General features: G+C 39.9%; 1 protein-coding gene across 11 annotated transcripts in view; it reads right to left on the bottom strand.

Moving 5' to 3' along the window:
- The window catches only part of SNRPE (small nuclear ribonucleoprotein polypeptide E), a 132,894-nt gene that overhangs the window by 58,288 nt on the left and 47,293 nt on the right, over window positions 1–27,313 (bottom strand). For 8 of the 11 annotated variants that reach the window (XM_078441271.2, XM_078441272.2, XM_078441275.2 and 5 more), the window contains one exon: window positions 26,850–26,921. In XM_078441271.2, coding sequence (XP_078297397.1) covers window positions 26,850–26,921 — 72 coding nt within the window. Of the gene's footprint in view, window positions 1–22,542; window positions 23,544–26,849; window positions 26,922–27,313 lie in introns of those variants that run through there. The other 3 variants (XM_081791914.1, XM_081791916.1, XR_014136441.1) reach the window with 2 other exon arrangements.

The raw sequence follows: 27,313 nt of genomic DNA, 5'->3' as shown, positions 1-27,313 counted from the left end.
ATCATTGTTGAACTATATGCTAACTAACTTGGATGTAAATTAAATAATAAATTAATTAATTAGTTAAAACAACAACAACAGCAACAAACAAGAAGCATTCTGGCAGTTCAATGCTCTAGTATCCACTCTGAGGTTTTTTGACCAACGCTGAAGGCTTGTCCTCTATTTTAATGGCTACAAGGATCACAGAATCTACTAAGTACAGAATTTAACTGGAGGTGGCTATTAATAGTTAGGACCCAAAGAAGAGTACCCTCAGTGTAAGAATAAACAAAAAATCAAATCCTGTCGTAAAAACAAAATCATGTGACAAGGAAACATACCTGGCTTGACTTTAGTATTGGACAGAATGAAAAGAAAGTCTCCCTGGATAATTTACAATAAACCATGTAAGGTAGCCAGTATCTAAGATGGCCCCAGTGATTTCTGCCTTCCTGTATTCACATTCTTATATGTAGTCACTTCCTACATTGAATAGGGCTTATTTATATAGCTAATAGGATACTGCAGAAATGTCTTTGTGTGATTTCCATGGCTAGATCACAGAAGATATTGAGGCTTCTAGTTTTCTCTCTCTTGGAACACTCATTCTAGGAGAAATCAGCTGCTATGTCACAAAGACTCTTAAACGGTCCTATGAAGAGGCAAGGAACAGAGACTTCCTCCTAGTAACCAGCACTAACTTGTCAGGCCTCTGAGTGAGCCATCTTCGAAGTATATCCTCCAGTTCCAGGGAAGCTAAGGCTTTAGATGTCTGCAGTCTTTGCTGACATCTTAAAAGCAGCCTCAAGTGAGACCCTGACCTAGAACCACCCATGTAAGGTACTCCCGGAGTCTACAAAGACCACATAAAGATAATAAATGCTTATTGCTTTCAGCTACTAAGTTATGTAATTTGTTATGCAATAGATAACTAATACACCAGTCCTCATGAGGTTTTTGGTCAGAATTTCTGTTGCCTGTGTGGTTAGAAAAATTTTAAGTAGAAATTTGACAACCAGCAGAAACAAACTGTTCTTAGGAAGAGCTTATTTTCAATCCAGGCCTCAAAGAATTACTGAGAGTAAATTTCAAGGAAAATAGTAGTTCACATTGAGAAATACAAAATACCTACAAGGAAAAGATACCTTGAGTGAGAGCCAGAAAAACAATAAACAGCAGAAGCAGAAATGCAAAAACTCTATAATAAATTTTTATCAATGAAAGAATCTAAAATGATTATGTTTAATATGCTTCAAGAAATAAAAGCAGGAAGGGATGCCTAGGTGGCACAGTCGGTTAAGTGTCTGACTCTTGATCTTGGCTCAGGGTCGTGATCGCATAGTTTGTGAAGTTTGAGCCCTGCATTGGGCTCTGTGCTGATGGCATGGGGTCTGCATGGGATTCTGTCTCTCCTCTCTCTCCCAGCTTGTGCTCTCTCTCTCTTAAAATAAATAAATAAACTTAAAAAATTTTTAAAAAGAAATAAATGCAGGAAATAAATAAACTATGAGCAGGAAATGAGAAACCATAATGAATGAAAATGAATGCACTGAAAAATGAATCCAAAGACTTTTGCCAGTATGCTGTCCATGGATTCAGACAGAAGATATGAATGAAAGGTTGAGAGAAATGGAAGACAGAATTAAAAAGTCTAACAGCTTAGTGGAGTTCCAGAAGGAGAGAATAGAGAGAGTAGGGGTGAAGCAATATTTAAAGATAAAATGATTGGAATTTTTCAGGGTTGTTGAGACAGACCAATCTTCAGATCCAGAAGCCCCCCCCCAAATTCAGGGAGAATAAATAAAATGAAATTCAACAGAAACCTATCACAATGTAACTGCAAATCAGAAAAGAATAAACGATCTTAAAAAGCAGAGTAAGGTTAAAGAAAGCATAACAAAAGAAATAACACAAGTAAAAACAAAAATTAATGGAACAGAGATAAAATGACATTGTAGATGATCTATAAAGACAAAGCAGCTATTAAAACAGACAAACTTACAACAAGATTGATAGATAACTAACATATGGGTAATATCAGGAATGTAAAGGGGGACCTCATTCTCTTACAATTAAGTCTTTAAATATTATAGGAAACTATTAATGAACTTTATGTCAATGAATTAGTAAACTTAAATGAAATAGTGTACTAGGATATATTTGACTTCATGTAAGAGAATACCTGATTAACAGTTGTTTGAGCAGTAAGACATTTAATTAAAATATAAATGGGTCTGGGGTAGACGGCCTAATGCTTTTTACATAGGCTTGAACTATTTCCGTATCCTTTTTTTAAAAGAAAAATGTTTATATGCAGAAAAGTACACAAATCAAGTATATATCTCAATAGAATTTTTTCACAAAGTAAACACTCCAAGTAACCAGCACCAAGATCAAAACATGAAGCATTACCATAAAACAGAAGCCTCCTTGTGGCAGGTAGTAATAATTTAAAGCTTAACCCTCACAAATTCTTTTAGTCCATATAGATTGAGCTGGCTTGTATTTTAAAAGCACAAACATTCTTCTGCCCACCAAGTATTAAAAGAGCTACAAACCGGAATGTTTGTTTGCCCCTAGAGTTCACCTTCTTGCCTCAGCTATGCCTGCTAACTATGTTCTCTAAATCCACCGGTGTGTGCTGAGGTTTCCGAGAGGTCCACATGTGGAGGCCAATGCCATAGTTAAAGTTCTGGGATGCACCAGTAGTGTATACCCTGAGACCACCTGAGGCCCATGCAGCAGCTTTGCCAAGGGGTGTGTTGTCTTGCCAGGGACCACATCTTTGCTTAAGGTCTAATGTGTGTAGCTTTGCTCTGTAAAAGTATAAGCTGCAATATCTTGACATAAGCTGTAGTCACCTGCCAAGGTCAAAATACGAGGTGGCTTAAGACTTAAAGCCTCTTGCAGAAGTTAAAAGCTAGAGCTACGCAACTGTAAAAACCCACCTGGCTTAAAATAACCCCTTAAATTGCCCAAGTCTAAACCTACTAAGTATACTCCAAAGTCTGAAGCTCAAAGCTACATACCCTACTTCATCAAAAACCTTTTTCTGTATATATTTTGTCACCCAGAATTTAACTCCCTATTTATTTACCAGTGTTCACACCCAACACTTCAGATGTTGGGGTGTTTGAGGTTACACATCTAAAATGCCGGTGGGTTTACTCCAGGGGGAAGGCCTGCCCGTACATCTCTTAAGGCATGGAAGACAATAATCAGAAGATTCTACTCTTTTTTTTTTTTTTTTTAATATTTATTTCTGAGAGAGAAAGACAGGGCATAAGTCGGGGAGGGGCAGAGAGACAGAGACACAAAATCCAAAGCAGGCTCCAGGCTCCAAGCTGTCAGCACAGAGCCTGACGCCGGGCTCGAATCCATGAACCGCAAGATCCTGACCTGAGCCAAAGTCGGTTGCTTAACCAACAGAGCCACCCAGGTGCCCTAGAAGATTCTACTCTTTATAGGCAAAGCAGCTTCCTAGATGAAGGGATTAAGCTACCTATGCCCATTTCCTCAAACTTATCTCTTCGGTAACCCCCACTCCTCCACGGGAAGCTAAGAATGAAGGAAAAGAGAGAGGCCAGGAAAATTATCCTAGTGAACCTCTCCTCACTGTGAAGGAAATACCAAGTGATGGAGAATGTACTCTCCCCAAACCAATCGGTTCAAAGCATCAGAAAACCATGCACAGGAAAGAAGAAGATCTCATCTTAGCATGCCAAAATTTCTCTAGGAGAACGTGTACCAGACCCAGGGAAGGGAGTCAGGATTTATGCATACAACTTGTCAAAAAGCTAGAGCTTTGACAAGGTGCTCAGAAAATCTAAAAGCAAGCAGTAATGGAGCCAAGGAAAATCCACACTTCCTACTCTGAAAATAAGTAGGTCTTTATTAGGATATAAGAAATCATGTTCTCGGGGCACCTGGGTGGCTCAGTTGGTTAAGCATCTGATTTCAGCTCAGGTCATATCTTATGGTTCATGGGTTTGAGCCCCACATGGGGCTCTGTGCTGACAGCTCAGAATCTGGAGCTTGCCTTGGTTCTGTGACTCCATCTCTCTGCCCCTCCCCCTGCTCATGCTCTGTCTCTCTCTCAAAAATGAATAAACATTAAAAAAAAAAGCCATGTTCTCTACAAAAAAGGAACAAAAAGTCATAAAGAGGAAACAAAGGAGATGAAAGGACAGTGCATGAAACACAAAAGCCACAAGAGAGATGAAAAGAGAGTTGGGTAAGATATGAGAGAACTACAGGAAATCCACACTTTAATATACAACAAAAAAGATGCAAAGAACTCAGTATTATAGACAATGGAATAAACGGTGTAGAGAACAAATATGAGAAAGTTCCCTAAAATGTGGAGGAAAAGGAGAAAGGGTCAAATAATAAAAGAAAAGATGACAGCAATAGAGGACAAAGAATAGATATATTGACTGATTTTTAGTATGCACTGTACCCAACATGGGGCTTTAACTGATGACCTTGGTGGGACAGCTGAGTGGCTCAGTCAGTTAAGCATCTGACTTTGGCTCAGGTCATAATCTCACGGTTCCTGAGTTTGAGCCTCACATCAGGCCCTGCACTGATGGCAGGGACCTTGCTTTGGATCTTCTCTCTCCCTCTCTCTCTGCCCCTCCTCCACTTACACTCCCTCTTTCTTAAAAATAAACATTTGTAAAAAACAAAAACAAAACAATAACGACGTCATGACCCCAGGATCAAGAGTCATATGGTCTACAGACTGAGCTAGCCAGTCACCCTGACAAAGGACAGATTTGAAGCAAGAATTATTGTTGTTCCTGGGGTGCCTGGCTGGCTCAGTTGGTGGGGTGGGCAACTTTTGATCTTGGGGTTGTGAGTTTGAGCTCCATGATGGGTGTAGAGATTACTTAAAATAAAATCTTTTAAAAAAAAGAAGAAAAAAAAAAAAGAATTACTGCTGCTCCTAAGGGAGGAAAAATGAAAAAGAAGTTAAAATTGAAAGGTTTTAGAGCTAGAAAAAAACCTAAGTATTAAGATTAAAGAGGAGCATGTTGAATGAAAATGAACAAATAGATCTATATAGACATGCTCTGGCAAAAATTTTTTTAATTACAAAAAAAAAATTGCTACAACCTAAAGAGAATAAATAGGTTAGCTATAAAGAAAAATAATTATGTTTGATTTTGATTTTTTCTGGAATACTAAATATAATGGAACAATAGCTACAGAATTTTTAGGGGGAAATTATCTGACATAGCCATAGGTCAGCAAAAAGCATGTACTAAACAGATATTTTCAAAGTGTAGTCCTTGGACTCCTTGGGGTTTTAGAAATCTTTTCAGGGTATCTATAAGATCAAAGCTATTTTTGTAATAATACTAAGACATTATTTGTCCTTTTCACTTTGTTAATATTTGCACTGTTGATGCAAAAGCAAAAGCGGGTAAGACTGCTGCCAGCTTAGGACAAATTAGTGCCTTGGTACCAACTGTAGTAGTAATTATGTTCTTCACCACCACTCCCAAGTGTCCTTGATGAAACAATAAAAAATACTAATTTTACTAAATCTTGAATCTTAAGTGTACATTTTTTTAATATTCTGTGCAGCAAATAGGAAGTATACATATTGCACTTCTGCTGTTTCGTGAAGTATGATGGTTGTCTTGAGGAAATGCATTTGTGGAATTGGGTCACAGGCTGAACTAGCTACTTTTCTCATGCACCACCATTTTTACTTGAAAGAAGGACTGATAGACAATCCATTGTTATCGAGACTTAGGTACTGGCAGAAATTTTCTTGAAAATGAACAAAATGACCTTATTTCTTCAAAGAAAACAATTGACAACATCTGTTGCCATTAAGAACATTTGAAGGGTGTCTGGGCGGCTCAGCTGGTTGAACGTCTGTCTGACTCTTGATTTCAGCAAATGTCATGATGTCCAGCTTGTGAGATCCAGCCCCATATTGGGCTCCCCACTGGGCATGGAGCCTGCTTAAGATTCTCTCCCTCTCTCTCTTTCTCACTCTCTCTCTCACAGGCCGTCTGGGTGACTCAGTGGGCTAAGTGTCCAACTTCAGCTCAGGTCATGATCTCATGGTTCATGAGATTGAGCCCTACATCGGGCTCTCTGCTGTCAGCACAGAGTCCGGTTTGGATCCTCTGTCCCCCTCTCTCTGTGCCTCTCTCTTTCTCTCTCAGAAATAAATATAAGGGGCACCTGGGTGGCTTGGTTGAGGGTTCAACTCAGGCTCAGGTCATGCTCTTGTGATTCTTGAGTCAGAGCCTAGAGCCTGCTTCAGATTCTGTGTCTCCCTCTCTCTCTGCCCCTCCCCTGTTCATGCTCTGTCTCTCTCTGTCTCAAAAATAATTAAAAAAATAAAAAATAAATAAAAAAAAAAAGATTTTCTCCCTCTCTCTCTGCCCCTTCCCCCTGAGCTCTTTCTCTCTCAAAAAAAAAAAAAAATTTTTTTTTTTGAGATTTCAAATGAAAATTAAAATATTACAAAAGTTGCATTTGCTACTCAGGTACCTAATACTTAAAGATTTTTCTGATAAGATCAGTGGTAATGTGAATGAAAGTGATTTTTAAAAATATTGATTAGCAATATATGTTAACATTTGGAAGACGGGCATAACTCAGTGAGTCAATAATTTTCAAATGATCAAATGCATGATGATACAAAATTATGCCTGGGTAAAAAATCCATTCAAAGTAAAAAGATAGATCAATAGATTCTAATTTAACAGAGTATGAATATTCACTGATACGTTTTGAGTTCCACATTGCAATTAATCTTTAGGAAACTACTATTTGCTGAATTCTGGTATCAAAGAAGAATATCCAGAATTATCTGAAAAGATTATTAAAATACTCCCCCAAATACTTTTCCCTTTTACAATTACATATCGGTATGAAGCCAGATTTCCTTCATGTATTCCAACTAAAACAACAGATTAAGACAGACTGAATGCAGAAATGTATGAGCTTCTATTAAGCCAGACATTAAACATATTTGCAAAACAGTATTTTATAACCAACCAAATGAATGTTTCTGAGGGAAGACAAAAGTATTCTTAGATATGTAAGGGCTCAGTAAATAGACCTACCTGCCCTTTTTAAAAGAAACTGAGGATTTACTTCTGCCATTCAATATGTGAAGAATTATGACCACAAGAATGGAGAAATTGGGTGATAAAAGGATTGTTTTGTGAATTATAAATTGTCTCCAAATTATATGTACTATTGTTAGAAGGGAGCAGTCCTTCAAAAGGGGGAAGGGATGTTAGACAAGCCAAAAACTAGGAATCAGTGCATCACCTTATGGAAGTCCTTCTGTTTAGAATGCCCACCTTCTAATGTGCTCATCTAAATCCCATTTATATTTCAAGATAAAGCTCAGATCCTGCATAGAATCAGAGAAGCTCAGTACTGGAAAGGAGCAAGAGAGAGGAAAATAATTTATATTGAGATCTGTTATTATGTACCTGTCTGGATGTTCAAAATTCACTCACATTTAATGCTTACAGAAAACAGAGACTACGTTTTGCTACCCCATTTTATACACTTTAGAAATCAAAGTTCAGAGAGATTAAACCACTTGCCCATTATCATCCAACGAGCTAGAGGTAGAATTTGGCCACACACCCAGAACTTTTTTGCTTTGAAGTTCATCCATTTGCATTTCACTATACTATCTTAAAGTTCATCTAATCTAAAAAAAGCCCTGCCCAATCTGGTGTTTAAATCCTCATTAAGACATCCCCAAGAATGGTTAACAGCCCAATCCCCTCCAGGGGCAAAGAATTCCACGTATTTTAATGCTGTTCATTATATCCATTGACTCCATTAAAAAGTTTCTTCTGAATATTAACCTGACATAATTCTTCTCAAGCCCTTACCCTTAAATCCTAATAATACCCTTTGGAGTTATGCATAATGAGCTACTGGGAGAGACTGTTAGTGGGATATCAATTCTTTTCTTGATTTAAATGTTTTATTTATTTATTTATTTATTTATTTATTTATTTATTTATTTATTTAAAGTACCCCCATGCCCAATGTGGGCTTGAACTCATGACCCTGAGATCAAGAGTCACATGCTCTACTGACTGAGTCAGCCAGGTGCCCCTCTTCTTCATTTACATAGGTATAGAATTTTTTGCCTCAGCACAGAGGCAGATGTATCATGAAACCAATAAAACTGAAGCTTCAGGGCACCTCACCTGACAGTTGTTGGGAGTTGTGGAGTGTTCTAGATGGAGAGGGGAACAGATTGAAATGAGGAAGCATTTCTGATGAATTGGCTAAAGAGATCTCAGAAGAAAGGGATCTGAAACTCCAAAGCTCCAATAATTTATCGTAATTTATTTTCTCACACTTAACAAATGTTTTTGTACCTAATTTTTATACTGGAAACTTGGTATTATTTTCCTTAAAGAGGATTCCAAAATGTGTATTCAGCCTCACAAAATCTAGACTGACCCTTGGTTTGAACCATAGCAGTCTTGTTACATATATTTTCAATACTGTATTCATATCTGGGTAATTACATGAGAGAAATTAATTCCTATCTTGTTTAACCCATTGTTATTTTGGATCTCAGTCACAATGGCCAGACCAATTTCATGGTAAAAACGGTTTAGGTTTTATTCTGCCATGGGCATACAAGACCACCACCACTCTACTACCAGCACCAGAGTCAACTGTCCCAGGCCAGGTCAGGCCAAGAATTCCTTGCCTGTGATTTCTGAACTGGGACTGTAAAAAGTCAGTCTCCCTGGTTACCTGCACTTCAAGCTGTGGAGTATAGCATCACCCAGCAATTGTGTGTGTCTCTTTACAATTGAGTTTCATTGCTTCCTCTTCCATAGGGAAGAGGTCAGTATGCACTAAGAGAACACAGGGGAAAGGGAAGAAAGGATAAGTGTTATTGACATGAAGTCCTTTCAGTTATTCCTTCAGCCCAACTGCATTTTTGCCCTTCTTACAGTTTGGTTCATCAATTCTTCCTTGACCAGGAGAATTATACCAATATCCTTCCAATAAATTCCTGGTTTTATCCAAGCCAGTTAAGTTGGGTTTCTGTCTCTTGTAACCAAGAGGCCCGTCTATTGAAACTCATTATGGGGGCACCTTGGCTGGCTCAGTCCATAGAGCATATGACTCTTGATCTCAGGGTCATGAGTTCAAGCCCCATGTTGGGCATGGAGCCTATTTGAAAATAAATAAAATAAAACTCAATATGCACTCCCATAAGGTATATATGAAGCGAGCCACGAAAAGGGCCCAGGAACTCCCAGCCTCTACCTTTTTATGTGTACAATTTGCCTGTGGCTCTATATCTCCTGAGCACCTAAATTCATAAATCCAACTGCCTAACTGACAGGATATCTCAAAGGCACCTCAAACTCATCATCATCTTTCCTCTCAAACCTCTGCCTTCAGGGCACTGCCTTCAGGGTTTTACACTTTCCTGTGTAAAACGATAACTCCTATGTAAAGTACTCAAAATGGAGAGCTATGGAAGTCCCTCACCCACAGGCTCCACTGCCTTCCCTGGAAGAAGAGCTACCAGACACAGCACGAAGAGATAATCCTTACATATCCAGGAGCTTAAAATAAATGGGGGTAGAAATAGAGGTCATAGTTTTGTAGTGATATGTGTCAAGGACCATATTGACTTAATTTTACAGGGGATGACTTCAGTAGGGCCCAAACTTACTTAACAAATCAATGGTTGGGACTCGGCCGCCACTCTGGTAAGAAAGCGTGATCCTGCCTGTCCCTTGCTTCTTCATCTTGTTCTTTCCTCATCAAAAATCTCACACAGGAATATCTGATTGGTGAGCCTACTTTCAGGCCTGTGCCTTAGCTACAAGAGTCACGGAGACAGACTGAAGCCAGCTCCTACACTCCAGTGAGGGGGGACTCATAGTGCCAGCAGAAAAAACAGAAACAAAAACAAAAACCCCCCAAAAAACAACCCACAAGGGAAGAGGGATCAAAAGATGCTAGAAACCTCAAAGCACGGTGTCCCCTCATCATGGCTTAACCCAGTCAGCTTGTGGCATTCCCCTGGCCATTGAGGTTGCTTTGCAATAGGCATCTGGCCCATTTCACACCAATGGGGAGATTTCCAACAGTTGTTGTAAGAGAAGATCTGTCATTTTAAAGGTGTATTGGAAGGCAGCTGTTTTTCTGGACAATATAGTTTATGGGCGAGGCTTGGAATTAACTGCGGCAACGCTGACGTTATGAGAAAAGCTATGTCCTCGATACGGCTAGCACAGAAGGATGAAGAGTGGAGATATGGGAAGACAGTGAGAAAATGAATTTCACCAACCCCAAAGACTGCACATTATACCTCTGGATCTTGTAATTATGTGAGCCAATAAATCACCTTTGTCATTTCAGCCTGTCTGAGGTTTTTCTTGTGTCTAAAAAGATGTATATCTGACAAAGGGCTAATACCCATAATATATGAAGAACTCTCAAAACTCAACAATAAAATAGCTAATAACCCAATTAAGAAAATGGGCAAAAGAGGGGCTCCTGGATGGCTCAGTCGGTTGAGTGTCTGACTCTTGGTTTCGGCTCAGGTCATGATCTCATGGTTCGTGAGTTCTAGCCCCACACTGGGCTCTGTGCTGACAGTGCAGAGCCTGCTGGGATTCTTTCTCTCTCTCCCTCTCTCTCTGCCCCTCCCCCACCTCTCTCTCTCTCTCTCTCTCTCTCTCTCTCTCTCTCAAAATAAATAAATAAACTTACAAAAAATAAAGGAAATGGGCAAAAGATTTGAAGAGATACTTCACAAGGGAAAATATTCAGGTGACAAATAAGCATGAGAAAAGACCATCAACACCAGCTATCAGGAGCAAATTCAAACCACAGTGAGAAATCACTACACATCCATTAGAATGGCTAAAATAGCAATCCCTATCAAAACAACACCAGCAGTCTTCACAGAGCTAGAACAAACAATCCTAAACTTTGTATGGAACCAGAAAAGACTCCGAATAGTCAAAGCAATCCTGAAAAAGAAAACCAAAGCAGGAAGCATCACCGTCCCGGACTTCAAGCTGTATTACAAAGCTGTAATCATCAAGACAGTATGGTACTGCCACAAAAACAGAAATTCAGATCAATGGTACAGAAGACAGAACCCAGAAATGGACCCACAGACGTATGACCAGTGAATCTTTGACAAAGCAGGAAAGAATGTCCAATGGAATGAAGACAGTCTCTTCAGCAAATGGTGCTGGGAAAACTGGACAGCGACATGCAGAAGAATGAACCTGGACCACTTTCTTATACCATACATAAAAATAAACTCACAATGGATGAAACACCTAAACGTAAGACAAGAAGCCATCAAAATCCTAGATAAAGCAAACAAAAACCTCTTTGACCTCGGCTGCAGCAACTTCTTACTCAACACATCTCTGGAGGCAAGGGAAACAAAAGCAAAAATGAACTACTGGGGCCTCATCAAAATAAAAAGCTTCTGCACAGCAAAGGAAACAATCAGCAAAACTAAAAGGCAACCAACGGAATGGAAGAAGACATTTGCAAATGACATCAGATAAAGGGTTAGTATCCAAAATCTATCAAAATTTATATCTATATCTATCTAGATTTATATCTATCAAGACTTTATCAAAGTCAACACCCAGAAAACAAATAATCCAGTGAAGAAATGGGAAAAAGACATGAATATACACTTCTCCAAAGACATCCAGATGGCCAACCAACACATGAACAAATGCCCAACATCACTCATCATCAAAGAAATACAAATCAAAACCACAATGAGATACCACCTCACACCTGTCAGAATGGCTAACATTATCAACTCAGACAACCACAGATGTTGGCAAGGATGTGGAGAAAGAGGATCTCTTTTGCACTGCTGGTGGGAATGCAAACTGGTGAAGCCACTCTGGAAAACAGTATGGAGTTTCCTCAAAAAATTAAAACTAGAACTACCCTATGACCCAGCAATTGCACTACTAGGATTTATCCAAGGGATACAGGAGTGCTGCTTCAAAGGAGCACATGCACCCCAATGTTTATAGCAGCTCTACTGACAACAGCCAAAGTATGGAAAGAGCTCAAATGTCCATCGACGGATGAATGGATAAAGAAGATGTGGTATATACATACAATGGAGTATTACTCGGCAATCAAAAAGAATGAAATCTTGCCATTTGCAACTCTGTGGATGGAACTGGAGGGTATTATGCTATGCAAAATCAGTCAGTCAGAGACAGACAAATATCATATGACTACACTCTTATGAGGAATTTAAGGTACTAAACAGATGAACACAAGGGAAGCGAAGCAAAAATTACACAAGAACAGGGAGGGGGATGAAACATAAGAGACTCTTAAATACAGAGAACAAACAGAGGGTTGCTGGAGGGGTTGTGGGAGGGGGGAATATACTCCTGAAATCATTGTTGAACTATATGCTAACTAACTTGGACATAAATTAAAAAATACATAAATTATATAAATAAGTAAATAAACATTAAAAAAAAAAAGAATGGCTATAATAAAAAATCTGGCAATATTAAGTGTTGGCACAGATGCATAGCAAATGGAATTCTCACACAATGCCAGTGGGAATGCAAAATGGAGCAACCACTTTGGAAAACAATTTGACAGTTTTGTTTTGTTTTGTTTTGTTTTCTTATTAAAGACTATATTTTTACAGCAGTTTTAGGTTCACAGACAGCTTCTTTTAAAGTTGAACATACAGTTACCATATGATCCAGCAACCTCCCTCGTAGGTAATTATCCAAGAGAGATGAAAATCTATATTCACACAAGAACTTGTACATAAATGTTTTTGGTGGCTTTATTCATAAGAACTAAAAACTGGAAACAGCCCGAATGTCCTTCGGTGGGTGGAAGGATAAACAAACTATGGTACCTCTATGGAATGGAACACCACTCAGCAATAAACACTACAACACATGCAACAACATGGACGGATCTCAAGTGCATTGTGGTAAGTGAAAGAAGTCACATGTGAAAGGCTACATATGTATGATTCCACTTATATGACATTCTGGAAAAGACAAAGTTATAGAGATATAAGACAGATCGGTGGTTGTCAGGGCCTGGGAGAGGGTGGGGGTAGAGGGCAGATGGACCACAAAAGGGCGGCAGGAAGGAATTTGTGGGAAGGGGCAGATGAAACTTCTATAATCTTAATGGTGGCGGTGTTTACATAACTACGCATGTGTCAAAACTCACAGACACATATGCACTCCCAAAAGTGAATTTTATTATATGTAAATTTTTTTGAAGTGAATAAAAACAAAGTTCTGTCTCTACAATCTTTTGGATGAAACAGAGTTTGAACCCTCCGGGAAATTTTAGAGCAATTGGTAAAATGAAAGTGACTGCTCTGAGAAACAGTCTAATATAAGGGGTACACCTCTAGATATATATCAAAAATAGACAAGTACAGGGACGTCTGGGTGGCTCAGTTGGTTGGGCATCCAACTTCAGCTCAGGTCATGATCTCACAGATGATGAGTTTGAACCCCACATCGGGCTCTCTGCTGTCAGAGAAGAGCCCGCTTGGGAATCCTGTCTCCCTCTCTCTCTGCTCCTCCCCTGCTTGTGCTCTCTCTCAAAAATAAATAAACATTAGGGGCGCCTGCTTGGCTCAGTCAGTCAAGCATCCGACTTCAGCTTAGGTCATGATCTCACCGCTAGTGAGTTTGAGCCCCGCATCGGCCTCTGTGCTGACAGCTCAGAGCTTGGAGCCTGCTTCGGATTCTGTGATTCCCTCTCTTTCTGCAACCTCCCCTGCTCATGCTCTGTCTCTCTCTGTCTCTCAAAAAATAAAAAAAAACGTTAAAAATATTTTTTTCTTAAATAAACATTTTTTAAAAAGACAAGTACAAATGCATGCAACTTCAAAAACTGATACATATAGGTATTCGAATAAAAATAGCAAAGTAAAGTTAATGGGAGAAAGCTTCCTGGAAAGGCTAAGCAGAATAATGTTATAAGGGTGAAATCATGCAAGGATCTGAAAGCATTTTGGAAAGCATTAAGACTTATGAAAGTGTACATTTCATAATTTTCTTTGCATCCCCTACAAGGCCTAGCATAACATTGTACATATTGCTGGTGTTTCATAAATAATTTTTGTTTATTCTTGTTATTACATATGATCCATAAATAAAATAAATTGTTCAAAGGAGTGGAAAGGCAAAAGGGAGTGTCCAGAAGAAGTTTCTGTTAGTTCCAAAGCGGGTCAGATCCCAAGGACTTTCCCCTTGTTATGGGCAAAGTTCAGGGGGGGTTCACCTCGTAAAGTCTTAATCCAGGACAACTGAGGTCCTGCTTTTGTCTCCAGCATGGTTTGCAGTTTGAATAACTGGTATCAATCTTACGCTCCCTGTTCTACACAAAGATGTAGGTTCGCCAGCTATAAAAACACCATCTCCCAGCTGCTCACGGTGGGCAAACTTCCTGCAGCAGCCCCCTCTACTTGCCTTCCTCTCCTGCTTGACGTGCTGTGCTCAGGGCTCTGCAGAAACCGGTGTTGATGGTATCTCTTTTCCCAGATCTGCAAGGGCCCTCTTTCAGCTGCAGATCAGTGACATGACAATTAACCTTCAAAGTAGCCTGATCCCAGGTATGGGGCGCATGGCAACAACCACCTCCGGAAAGTTAGCATCTTACAAGCCCACTAGTACCGCACAAATCCGGTACTGCTCTGATTTGCCAAAGTGGAAGAAAACTGCTTACCTAACTGTTGTTACTCATCCTGCCAGGGCTGTGAAAGCCGTTGACCTCTCCCCGTCAAGAGGCTCCCTTTCGCACAAGCCATAGTCTAGAGAGTGTAAAGAATTAATTTTATTCAAACATCCTATTCCCTCTCTTTAGCACACCTCCTACGGAACATTCCTCCTGGACACCAAACTCTGAACTGTTTTTTGTCAAGTTCTCCTTCATTCTCAACTCTACCATCTGCTAGTTTTTCATGAAAACATCTTAGTCCTATGTCGCTATTGTTTTGGTTTTAGTTTTCTGGTACTGCAGGTTGGATCTTCTCAAGTACACCTATCTCAAGTTTTAATGTCACAAAAGACAGACACGGGCTCTGATCTCATACCGTGGAACCTAGGAACACGCGATTTTTTTTGTGAAGTTTATTATTATTATTTTTTAGTAATCTCCACACCCAGCGTGGGGTTGGAACTCATGACCCCGAGATCAAGAGCTGGATGCTCTTCTGACTGAGCCAGCCAGGGGCTCTAGCATGTGATTTTTATTTTTATTTATTTATTGTTTTAACGTTCTTTTTTTTTCAGTTTGTTTGTTTGTTTGTTTGTTTTGAGAGAGAGTGAGCAGGGGAGGGGCAGAGAGAAAGGGAGAGAGAGAGAATCCCAAGTAGGCTCTGCACTGCCAGCACACAGCCTGATGTGGGGCTCGAACCCACAAAGTGGGAGATCAGGACCTGAGCCGAAACCCTTAGTCGGACGCTTCACTGACTGAGCCACCCAGGGGCTCCCTAACACATTATTTTAAAAATAAAAAACATATTACACAGATGATCTAATGCAAAGATCTAATTAAGATCTAATGCAAAACGTTCACAGCTCCGGGCTCTTCCTCTAGCTCCTCTAAAAAGGGATTCCGTGAGTCACCAAGTTTAGGGATTGAAAGGCATCCATTCCCTTCCAAAAGGTTTTCTGGGTATGTTTTTAAAATGCAACAAGTGTGGGGTGCCTGGGTGGCTCAGCTGGTTGGGTGTCCGGCTTCGGCTCGGGTCATGATCTCACGGTTCGTGAGTTCGAGCCCCGCGTCGAGCTCGGTGCTGACAGCTCGGAGCCTGGAGCCTGCTTCGGATTCTGTGTCTCTCCCCTCTCTGCCACTCCCCTGCTCGTGCTCTGCCTCTCAATAATAAATAAACGTTAAAAAAAAAAAAAAAAAAAAAAAAAAAAACTTAAAAAAAAATGCAATAAGGGAAGAGACCTGCCTTCATCTCTTTTCCCTATTTCACATGCTCAGAAGCACAAGGGTTCCAAACCAATGATTTACAAATAAGAAGTCATTTCACAAATATTTATAATATACATACTTATATTATGTATATATAATATATATTTTTAAAGTTTATTTATTTATTTTGAGAGAGAAGCTGTGAGCTTGAGCAGGAGAGGAGCGGAAAGAGGGAGAGAGAAAGAATCCCAAGTCGACTCTGCATTGTCAGTGTGCAGCCCCTATGTGAGGCTCAAACTCATGAACCATGAGATCGTGACCTGAGCTGAAATCAAGACTGAGCCACCCAGGCACCCCTATTATATATTTTAACTTAAGAATGTTTTTCATGTTCAATACCAAAACGCAGACCCTGCGCCCTGCAACCTTATCCACTGCCCCCCCCATACACTCAGTATGTTCTCATCTTCCCCTACTCTTCTCGTGGTGAACACACAATGCCTAAGTCCCCTTAACTCTTCCTTTGCCCCCAGCTCTAACACAGCTCAGATGCCCTGTTGGTTTCATCTTTCTAGTTGTGGCCAGATCTGGGAGACTATTTCTCAAAGGTAGGAAGTACCCTGGAAGTTTGGAAAATGTTCCCTACCTGACCCACAGAAGAGAAGTTTGGAAAAGCCTTCAAAGCCACTCGTGGGCTGTTAAGTTCATGCATCTTAAACAAAAGCAGCCACCCAGAGGACTGTCTCCCAGTGGAACTCAATCACAAACCACAGAATGGCTCCTACGCCAGGAGGGACCAAGGCTGGTGAAGTGGAATCGTCCAGCCAGACAGCTTTTCCCCAGGGTTGTGGGAGAAAGTCTCTGAGGAGGCGGCTCTGGAACCAAATAGGGGAAGATGGAAAGCAGCACCTGGGTTGGCCAGATGCAGAGAGAACAAGTAAGCCATCCCTGAGTGGAGCCTGGAGACAACTGCGGGATGCATAAATTAACACCTGAACTTTGGTGGCCATCAGTTCACAGTAACAAAACAAATCAAGGCAGTAAGGTAAGCCAGAGCTCAGGTGATGTGTTTAAAGTGATAGGGACAGGAAAGGCCAGGAACCTGGTTCTATCACTATTGTTTTAACATTCTTGGGGCAAGGCGCGGTGAACGTCTCTGGGCCTTTAAATCTTCCAGATGGCAGAAGTTTCTCAGGCATATAGATGCAGGACCTAAGTGTTCTAGGTTTAAAATTCTTGGTCCCATGTGCCTGTGAGAAGTAAGTTATTCTAACATCATAGGACGCTTTGCCAGTCAGCTAGGTTTTATATATATTCTCTTATTTAATCCTCATAATAACACTGTGAGATGGCTGGTTTTTTTCCATTTTAGAGGAGACTACGGCTTACAGAAAGTAAAGCTTATAGAGAAGTAGTTAACCCCATGCAGGTCTTTAAACACTCCATCTGTTATTCTCTGCATTGCCCAGTGGTTTTCAAACTTTGTTTTTCAAGGCCTTTAACAATTTCATGGATTGTTTGTGGGTTTTTTTTAAGTTTATTTATTTTGAGAGAGAGAGAGAGGGAGAGTGCGTGTGTGTGTGTGTGTGTGCACACACGTGTGCATGCGGGGGGCAGGGGGCCAGAGGCAGAGAGAGAGGGAGAGAGAGAATCCCAAGCAGGCATCGCACTGTCAGCACAGAGCCTGCTGCGGGGCTCAATCCTACGAACCACAAGATCGTGTGACCTGAGCTGAAATCAAGAGTTGGATGCTTAACCAACTGAGCCACTTAGGCACCCCTACTTGTGGGGTTTTATGGACATTCTTATAGCAAGTCAAAAAACTTTAGACCACTGCTCAGTAATGCCTGACTTTGGTATCACCCTTTGATTTGAAATACATTTGGTTCCCTCGGTAACCCTCAGAAGGTTAGGCCTTACTTTTCCCTGATGCTGCAATGATTAAAACAGATAAGTAGTTCACAGATAGGGTCTGGGTGCCTTGAAAGAAAGCCTCACTTCTGTAAGAATCCCAGCCTTGCAGGGCTGGGGTGAGAGAAGTGGGCAGAGCCAAAGGAAGTCTGTTACCGATGCTCTGTGCCATTGAGTGATAATGCAACGTTCATCTTCCTGTTGAATACTTTGAAGTGCTTTCCCAGTTATGAATGAAATTCTCTCAGATTGTTTGTTTAAAATTCCCTTAAACAATGAGCTTTTAAACGAGTTACAGTGGCTTTCTGTATCAGCAGTCCAACACATTTCTACAGTGACCGCTCTGACAGACTGTCACGTATATTCCTTGATTTTGTGGTTACCCCCCCATCTGAACGGTCTTCTTGTCTTTGAGGAATCCCCTACCGTTCGAACTTAAGTAAAAAGCAGGGCTAGTATCCCACTTTAAAAGTAGAAGGAGGGGGAAAAAAGTAGAAGGAGCATACACTTCCTTTCCCAGCACCTCTTGTAGTTAGGGAGCAGGCATATGATCTGAACTTGGTCAATCGGTTGTGCCCACCTGGAATGTTGGCTCAGGCAATAGTAATGCAGAGACTGAAGCAAGGAAGCAGAATTTATTCTAGCAACAGCAATATCTAGGCCAGGGGTAGCGTGCAGTGTCCAGTGCTGGCAGTGACAAAGGCTTCATCAGACTGGCTCTGGAGTAGGATTTTGACAGTGGTTATGGCTCTCTTCCTCCTCTTCATTTATGTCCATTTTTAGAGCTTGAGTTACCAGGAGGGCCCATGAATATCCAACTCCTTCTGGTTGTTCAGGCCCAAACTTTGGAGACTCTCTGAGTCTTTTTTGTAACCCTATATCTAATCCATGAGGAAATTCTGAAAGTGGCCTTCTCCTCCACTGGTACTCACTGGTGGTACTCACCATGACCCCTCACTAGATTACTGCAATAGCCTCTTTTTTGTTTTAAGTTTATTTCTTTTGAGAGAGAGAGAGAGAGAGAGAGAGAGAGAGAGAGAGCATGCGTGAGGGAGGGGCAGAGAGGGAGAGAGACAGAGTCCTGCTCAGCTTGAACCCATGAACCACGAGATCATGACCTGCCCCAAAACCAAGAGTCGGACCCCCAACTGACTGAGCCACCCAGGGGCCCCACTGCAAGAGTCTCTTAACTTATCTCCCTAGTTTCACCTTTGTTCCCATGCAGTCCTTCATGTCTTTACACAGTAGTCAGTGGTTTTTTGTTTTTGTTTTTTAAAATAATTTTTGTCATATATTTCATTATCAATGATTGTGGAGATAATTCTTTTTTAAAAATGTTTATTTATTTTAGACAGAGAGAGTGTGAGTAAGGGAGGAGTAGAGAGACAGGGGGCCAGAGGATCCTAAGCAGGCTCTGTGCTGACAGCAGTGAGCCCAATGTGGGGCTCGAACTCACAAACCATGAGATCATGACCTTAGGCAAAGTCAGATGCTCAACCAACTGAGCCACCCAGGTGCCCCATAATTTTATTTATTTATTTATTTTGAGACACATAGAGAGAGAACCAGCGGGGGAGGGGCAGAGAGAGAGTGGGACAGAGGATCCCAAGCAGTCTCCCTGCTGACAGCAGAGAGCCCGATGTGGGGCTTGAACTCACAAACCAAGAGATTATGCCCTGAGCCAAAGTCAGACGCTTAACTGACTGAGCCACCCAGGTGCCAGTGCTCTTTAAAAACTGTAAGTCAGATCCTGTCACTTCTGCTCAGAACCATCCCAGAGATTCTCATCTTACTCAGAATCCAAAATACTTATGGAGGTCTATAGGATTGGCCCCTTGTTTGCTGCCTTTCTAATCTCATTTCCTATCACTTCCTCACTTGTTCTCCTCTGGCCACACTAGCCTCCCTGCTCGTCTTCTAGATGCTGAGCACACTCTCGGAACGCTCTTCCCCAAGACGCCCATCTGACTTGCTTCGTCACTCCAGTCAGGCCTCCACAAATGTTACTTTATTAAACGGGCTGCCTTAACCCCATCCTGTCTAAGCACTCCTTTCCTCTTCATTTCTCTTCTCTAACATCTGACTCAGTCCTCTTTATTTTCCTTCTTTAGCATCCAAAATACAATATATTTGTGAGTTTGTTTATTGTCTATCTCCCCTACTACAGGGAATTTGTTTATTTGCTGCTGTATCCCCAAGGCCTAGAAGACTGTCCAGCACAGAGTAAGCACTCAATAAATATACATTAAATAGACTTGTTGATCAAATAAATCAGGCATAGTTGACTTCTATTTCTCACAATGTAAACTCCTAAGAGCCTATTCTGATAGACACAGTGCAGGCCCCAGTACACTGGGGATCAAATTCGTCTCTCCTTTAGTGACTTTGAGCAAAGTCACTTAACACCCAGGGACTTAATTTCTATGTTGCCCCTCTTTGCTCTAAGATAATTTTACAATTTTTTGAAAAATTCAAACTTCAGGGGCGCCTGGGTGGCTCAGTTGGTTGAGCATCTGACTCTTGTTCAGGTCAGGTCATGATATCGCGGTTTGTGAGATCGAGCCCCACGTCTGGCTCTGGACTGACAGTGCGGAGCCTGCTTGGGATTCTCTCTCTCCCACTCTCTCTGCCCCTCCTCGGTTCATGCTCTCTCTCTCTTTCTCAAAATAAATAAATAAACTTAAAAAAAAATAAAAATAATCCTAAAAACTAGTAAATTGAAAAAAAAGTGCCAAATTTCAAAGCAAAAATAGAATAGGTATTTTTCCAAACTACATCATTCTTTAGCTTTTACAATTAGCATTTATATCGTCTTCAAAATGAGCCATCTCTCCCCAAAGTTTTATTATACTCAGATAATTCTTATGTGGCCAATGCTATTTATCAGCACTGCCACCAATATTGTTCCCATAATCATCATGAAATAAAAGCAGCAGGCTAAAAGAGAATTTCAGAGCAGGGGAAAGCTCACCATGAATTATGTTGAGAAGTGAATCGGGCTGGAGCTAGATTTGAATGAAGGATGGATTTAGGTGAGCAGGGGGGGAAAGGTGGTCTGCAGTCTCTTTATACAGGGAAGAGCAGAGTGCTACAGGCACATGATGAGGAGGTGGAATAATCAAGAGTAAGAAAGTCCAGTCTAGCAGGGATACCCACAAGCTATGCACTGGCTTCTCTTGATTTCTAAGAAAAGATTTAGACACCACAGCTTAAAGTTTTGTCTTAGGACTTGCTCCAAATTGTCCTCATGGCTTCATCTACGACCCATCGTGCTTCCTCCATTTGCTTGTATCCAAAGACTGCAATAAACATTTTTTTTTAAATTTTTTTTTTTTAACGTTTATTTATTTTTGAGACAGAGAGAGACAGAGCATGAACAGGGGAGGGTCAGAGAGAGAGGGAGACACAGAATCTGAAACAGGCTCCAGGCTCTGAGCTGTCAGCACAGAGCCCGACGCGGGGCTCGAACTCACGGACCGCGAGATCATGACCTGAGTCGAAGTCGGCCGCTTAACCGACAGAGCCACCCAGGCGCCCCAATAAACATTTTTTTTTTAAAAAGCTCCTTTGCTTATTCACTAACTCCTACAAAATTTCAGGCCTTTTTCTCATGACTTTGTACCAAACCAAATTTTTCCCTTCCTGTACTAACTATATATTTTAATGTATATACTGGACTTTCTGATTATTCCTGTAAATTTTTATCTTTTAGCCTATTAATTAGAATTTTGAAATCCTAACTCTCCAAACCAATATAGTAGGTTATAGGTACTACTTTCAGTTTATGTCACTTGAAAATTTCAAAATTATTTCTCATGGGTCTTTATCCAACTTGTTGAATAAAATGTTGAATGAGATAAGGCCTGGGACTTCAGTGATCTCTCGCCAAGTTGAAATTGATCTTATCAGTACTTGGATTTAACTTTTGAAATCCACAATAAAGAAATTCACTCGACTGTTTTGCAGGGAAGAGGTTGTAGTTTAGTAAATAGGGCAAAGGACTGAGATTCCTATGAACATGATTCTGAAACAGACTTTGCCACTGACAAGTCAACGAACTTCTCTTGAACTTATTTGGAAAATGAGAGGGCTCCATTTCCAAAATTCAAGGATTCTGTCATCCAGTTCATACTTCTCCATGAAAAGAGACAATATTGTACCACCTCTTTAGGTACCCATTTTCTTCTCAAAGACAGGGCAATAATATTTCTCTTTGGCCTAATTAATAGTATTTCAGCAAAGATGAGTCTTATAAGATGCTCAAGTCTAATTTCAATTAGTCTAATGTCAAGTAGTCTAATTTCAATTCATTCCACAAACGTTTGCTGAATGCATACTGTGTCAGGATTATACTAAGGGGCTTCTAAAACAAATCACCAACAACAGAAAACAAAGTTAATTAGAAATAGATCCTGCATTCCCAGATTTTGGATTTGTGCAGCACTATGGAAGTATGTCTCAGACTCCTTTCCACTGACACCAACGATTGCAGTCTCCATAGCATCAATGTTTATGCATTTCACTGAAGACTAGTGTCTTGTCCCTGAATTCTCTGATATTCTCTCATTCCCTCAGAGGCCATATACAACTCCCATTTTCTTTATTCTATTTTTCCAGTGTTTGCTCTAGGACCTTTAGGAAAATGTGAATTGTATCAATTAGGATTTGATCAAGGAAGCAGACCACTATGAGTAAAATAGAGTAAAGGATTTATTATGGGGATCGGGTCTTTTGCAATCATGGGAGCTAGTTAAGCAGTCTGTGTAAGTCTGTTGCTTCTACATCTGGCATTGGCCCTGAAGTCAGCAAGGCCAGCAGCTGCAAAAGGAAGATAGATACAATGTGGGAGAGACAGAGAACAAAGTGGAACCCATGAGGACAAATGAGCTGTGTGTGTCTCTTTCTCACTTCTTCTACTCTAAATGCAATAGGGGATCTATATGGTAGGTTGGTGTTCCTCAGCATAGAGGACATGAACATGGCCCAGAATTTGAAGAAGATGAAGGAGAAGATCCAGTGGGATATGGCTCCTGCCCCAAACCAACAAAATGAACCAGCAGACAACTGACAACATGTAACCTACGTAACTGCACCTGCCCTACGCTGACCTTTAGAGCACAAAATTGGCTACTACTTTACTCTTACCTTCAAAATCTCATGCAAATCTCTCTTGTGACAATTCTAACTAGGAAGCATACAGGGAAGGATACGAGGAGGAATATAGTTCTACCTTAGCTACCATCGACACAGTACAAAGCTGTCATCAGAATCAATGCACAACTGGACAGTCCTTCCAAACATTTCCTCCCTTACTCTTCAGAGCCTTTTAAGTATTCATTCCTGTGTTCTCTGCTACTGTACTTGTTTCTATTATCAGGCTAGGAAAACAAAAACAAAAAACTACAGGAAAAAATTATTATTTAAAACCCTAACATAAAATTCTAAAACTTTACATTAAGACATAAAATAAAACTAACTAAATAAAAATATACTATGTTCAACATTAAAAAGTTAGTAAGAGAGGTGCCTGGGTAGCTGAGTTGGTTAAGCATCCTACTTCAGCTCAGGTCATGATCTCACAGTTTATGGATTCAAGTCTCACGCTGGCCTCTGTGCTGACAACTCAGAATCTAGAGCCTGCTTCAGATTCTGTGTCTCTCTCTCTGTCTCTCCCCGCTCATGCTCTGTCTCTCCTAAAAAATAAGTAAACATTAAAAATAATTTTTTTAAAAAGCTAATAAGATAGGAAGTTAGGCCCCAATTAATCTCAAAATTCAATCAAACTCCATGCACAATCCTAGTAGACTTATTTTGTAGAACCTATACTTTGCATGAAAGATGAAAGGGCCAGGCACCTGGCTAGCTCAGTCCCTGGAACGTGCAACTCTTGATCTCAGGGTTGTGAATTAGAGCCCCATATTGAGTGTAGAGATTACTTAAAAATAAAATATTAAAAAAAAAAAAAAAAGATTAAAGGGCCAACAATAGCCAGGATAGTTGTAAAAAAAACAAGGTAAGACTTACTCTACCAGGACCAATAGGTGGTTGCCAGAGGAGGGGGTGGAGGAATGGGCAAAATGAGTGAAGGGGTCAAATGGTAAAAATTTCCACCCATAAAATAAATGTCAGGGGGATGTAAAAAAAAAAAAAAAAAAAAAGACCTATAATAAAGACATAATATTGAACACCAGGGTAATAGTATAGGGATTGTCAAGGCTGCCAGTGAACCAGAATAGAGAGCTAAGTGCAGATAAATACAAATATGATCAAGGTGACATTGCAAATTTTGTAGGAAAAAAAAGGATTATTGAAAAAATAATATTAGAATAATTAGTAATTCATAATTTAAAAAATTATGAGATCCCTATTTTATATCATGTACAAAAAAGAAAACTCTAGGGGCACCTGGGTGGCTCAGGTGGTTAACTGTTCAACTTTGGCTCAGGTCATGATGTCATGGTTTGTGGATTCGTGCCCTGCATCAGGCTCCCTGCTGTCAGCACAGAGCCTGCTTCAGGTCCTCTGTCCTTTTCTCTCTCTGCTTCTCCCCAGATTGTGCTCTCTCTCTCTCAAAAATATATAAACATTAACAACAACAACAACAAAAAAGTAAAAATCTAGACAAAGACCTAAATGCAAAAAACAAAATTGAAACATTTTTAGGAGAATATTGGAGAATTTTTTTTATGACGTTGGATATAAACGTTAAGGAAAAAACTGGTAGATCATGCAACTCTTGATCTTGGGGTCATGAGTTCAAGTCCCATGGTGGGCCTAGAGCTTACTTAAAAAAAAAAAAAAAGGATAGTATTATAACTTAAAACTTTTGTAAAACAAGAGACCATAGATAAAGTGAAAAACAAGCCACAGGCTAAGAGAATATGACTGCAATAAATATTACCTACAAGGAGTTAATATTTAGAATATATAAAAAAATGCGACACCACAATAAGAAAGTAAAAAACAACTTAATAGAAAAATGGGCAAAAGATATGAACAAGCAATTTGCAGAAGAGAAAACCCAAGTAGCCAATAAACATAAGAAACTCAATGTCTCTACTAATAAGAGAAATGCAAATTAAAATAGGTTTTTTTACTCATATTCATCAGACCAAAAAACATTTTGAAGTCTACAAAAACCAGTATTGGTGAGAATGTGAAGAACCAGGAACTTACACACTGCTAGTGAAAGGTAAATTGGTACAACTATTTTGGAAAATGATTTGGCAATAACTAGTAAAGTTTAAGATGCACATAACACATGACCCAACAACTCTAGTTGAGTAGAAATATTCTAGTCTAGGGGTGCATGGGTGGCTCAGTCATTTGAGCCTCTGACCCTTAATTTTGGCTCAGGTTATGATCTTACAGTTCATGAGATTGAGCCGTGTGTCAGGCTCAATGTTGACAGGGTAGAGCCTTCTTGGGATTCTCTCTCTCCTTCTCCCTCTGCCCCTGCCACTTGCTCTGTTTCTCTCTCTCTCTCTCTCAAAATCAATAAACAAACATTATTCTCTCAAATAAATAAACATTAAAAAGACACTCTAGTCTAGAGAACTCTTACATGTGTGTACAAGGAGAACTATCAAGAATATTCATTACAGCACTAATGTAACACTGAAAATTGGCAACAATCTAAATGTCCATCAATAGGTAGTTAGAAAATAGAAACTGAGGCATATTTGATATTTGGTCCTATAAAGATATTTGATGGTTAAAATGACTCTACTAGAATTACATATACTACCATGGATAAATATAAAAAATAATCTTGAAAGGGAAAGGCAATTTGCAGAATAATATAATATTCTATAATATATATTATAATAATAATATAAAGTTTAAAAACAGGCAAAACACTAGCATATATTATATTATACAGTAAATATAAAAAACACACAAAAATGATATACATTAACATAATGAACACCACTGGGAAGAAAGAGAAAGAGATTTTATCATAAAGGGTACAAAGTGGATTCAACTATATATGTAATGTTCAACTTCTCAAATAAAAATTCTGAGGGGTGCCTGGGTGGCTTAGTTGGTTGGGCATCTGGCCCTTGATTTTGGCTCAGGTTATGACCCCAGGTTTGTGGGATAGAGCCCTGTGTTGGGCTCTGCACGCTGAGTGTGGAGCCTGCTTGAGGTTCTCTCTCTTTCTCTCTCTCTCCATCTCACTCGGGCCCTCTCCCCAGCTTGTGCTCACTCCCTCTCTAAAAGAAAAAAAAAATCTGAAGCAACAAATGTTAAGAAGTGACAAGCTGGGTTATAGATATATTGTGTGTGTGTTTTTTTAAAGATTTTATTTTTAAGTACTCTCTACATCCAATGTGGGGTTCAAACTTACTACCCTGAGATCAAGAGTCTCATGCTCTCCTGACTGAGCTAGCCAGGTGCCCCTGTTTCCTTCACTTCTAAGTTCCTGCCCTTCCATTCCCACTGCCAATGCCTGATCCTCAGACTATTTTTGGCTAAAAGCCCTGAATTTTCTTGACTTTCTCATAAACTTTTAGATTTTTCTTGGCATTCCTAAAAGGTAAGGACAGTTTTCTTTCCCATACTTTGTAGATGGAGAGATTAAAGCCCATAAAAATGAAGGGACTTTAGCCAAAGTTACACAGGGTATTTAGGAAAATAGCTAGGATTGAAATAGAATTTTTCTGATTCTTCTTCTTCTTCTTCTTTTTTTTTTTTTTTTTTAGTTTATTTGTTTCTGAGACACACACACACACACACACACAGAAAGAGAGAGAGAGAGAGAGAGAGAGAGAGAGAATCCCAAGCAGGCTCAACTCACGTGGGGCTCAAACTCACAAACCATGAAATCATAACCTGAGCTGAAATCAAGAGTCAGATGCTTAACCGACTGAGCCACCCGGGTGCCCCTAGAATTCTCCTGATTCTTGACCTTCTATTACAAACACTCTGTCATAATATTAAAAACAAAAACAAAAGCAAAACCAAGTAAACTAACAAGATCAATTAAAAGTACATACCTCAGGACTTCCTGAAAGATGGCAAAGAGTAACTGTGCCCCAGACTCCAAGCCTCCCCTGCTCTCCAAATTTCTAAAAAACGAATCATTGAAATAAGGAGAAACATCAGCATCAACAGTAAGATTTAAGGAATTAAACTCAAGGCAGCGGAAATACGTAGAAAAGTAATACAGGGCCTGTAGAAATAACAATACTATATTAGCTCGTAGTTAACCCAATCAATGAAATGGATAAACCATAAGAAACCACAAAAATACATTAGGGAGGAGGTGAAAGCTAATCCCTAAAGAAGATAAATGCAAGGGAACGTCTAGTCTAGAGGATCCTTGTATGTATTTGCTATGCAACACCTTGTCAGGATTATCACACTACCAAGTGAGATCATTCTGTAAAACACTAAAAACCAAAATGGACTCAGCAGGGTAGAGTAGCAACAGTGAAATGCAAAGTAATTTAGAGAAATG

This window comes from Panthera onca, chromosome F1 (assembly GCF_046562875.1).
Source record: "Panthera onca isolate mPanOnc1 chromosome F1, mPanOnc1 haplotype 2, whole genome shotgun sequence".
Classification (NCBI taxonomy): domain Eukaryota; kingdom Metazoa; phylum Chordata; class Mammalia; order Carnivora; family Felidae; genus Panthera; species Panthera onca.
This window is presented reverse-complemented; position numbering and strand designations above follow the sequence as displayed.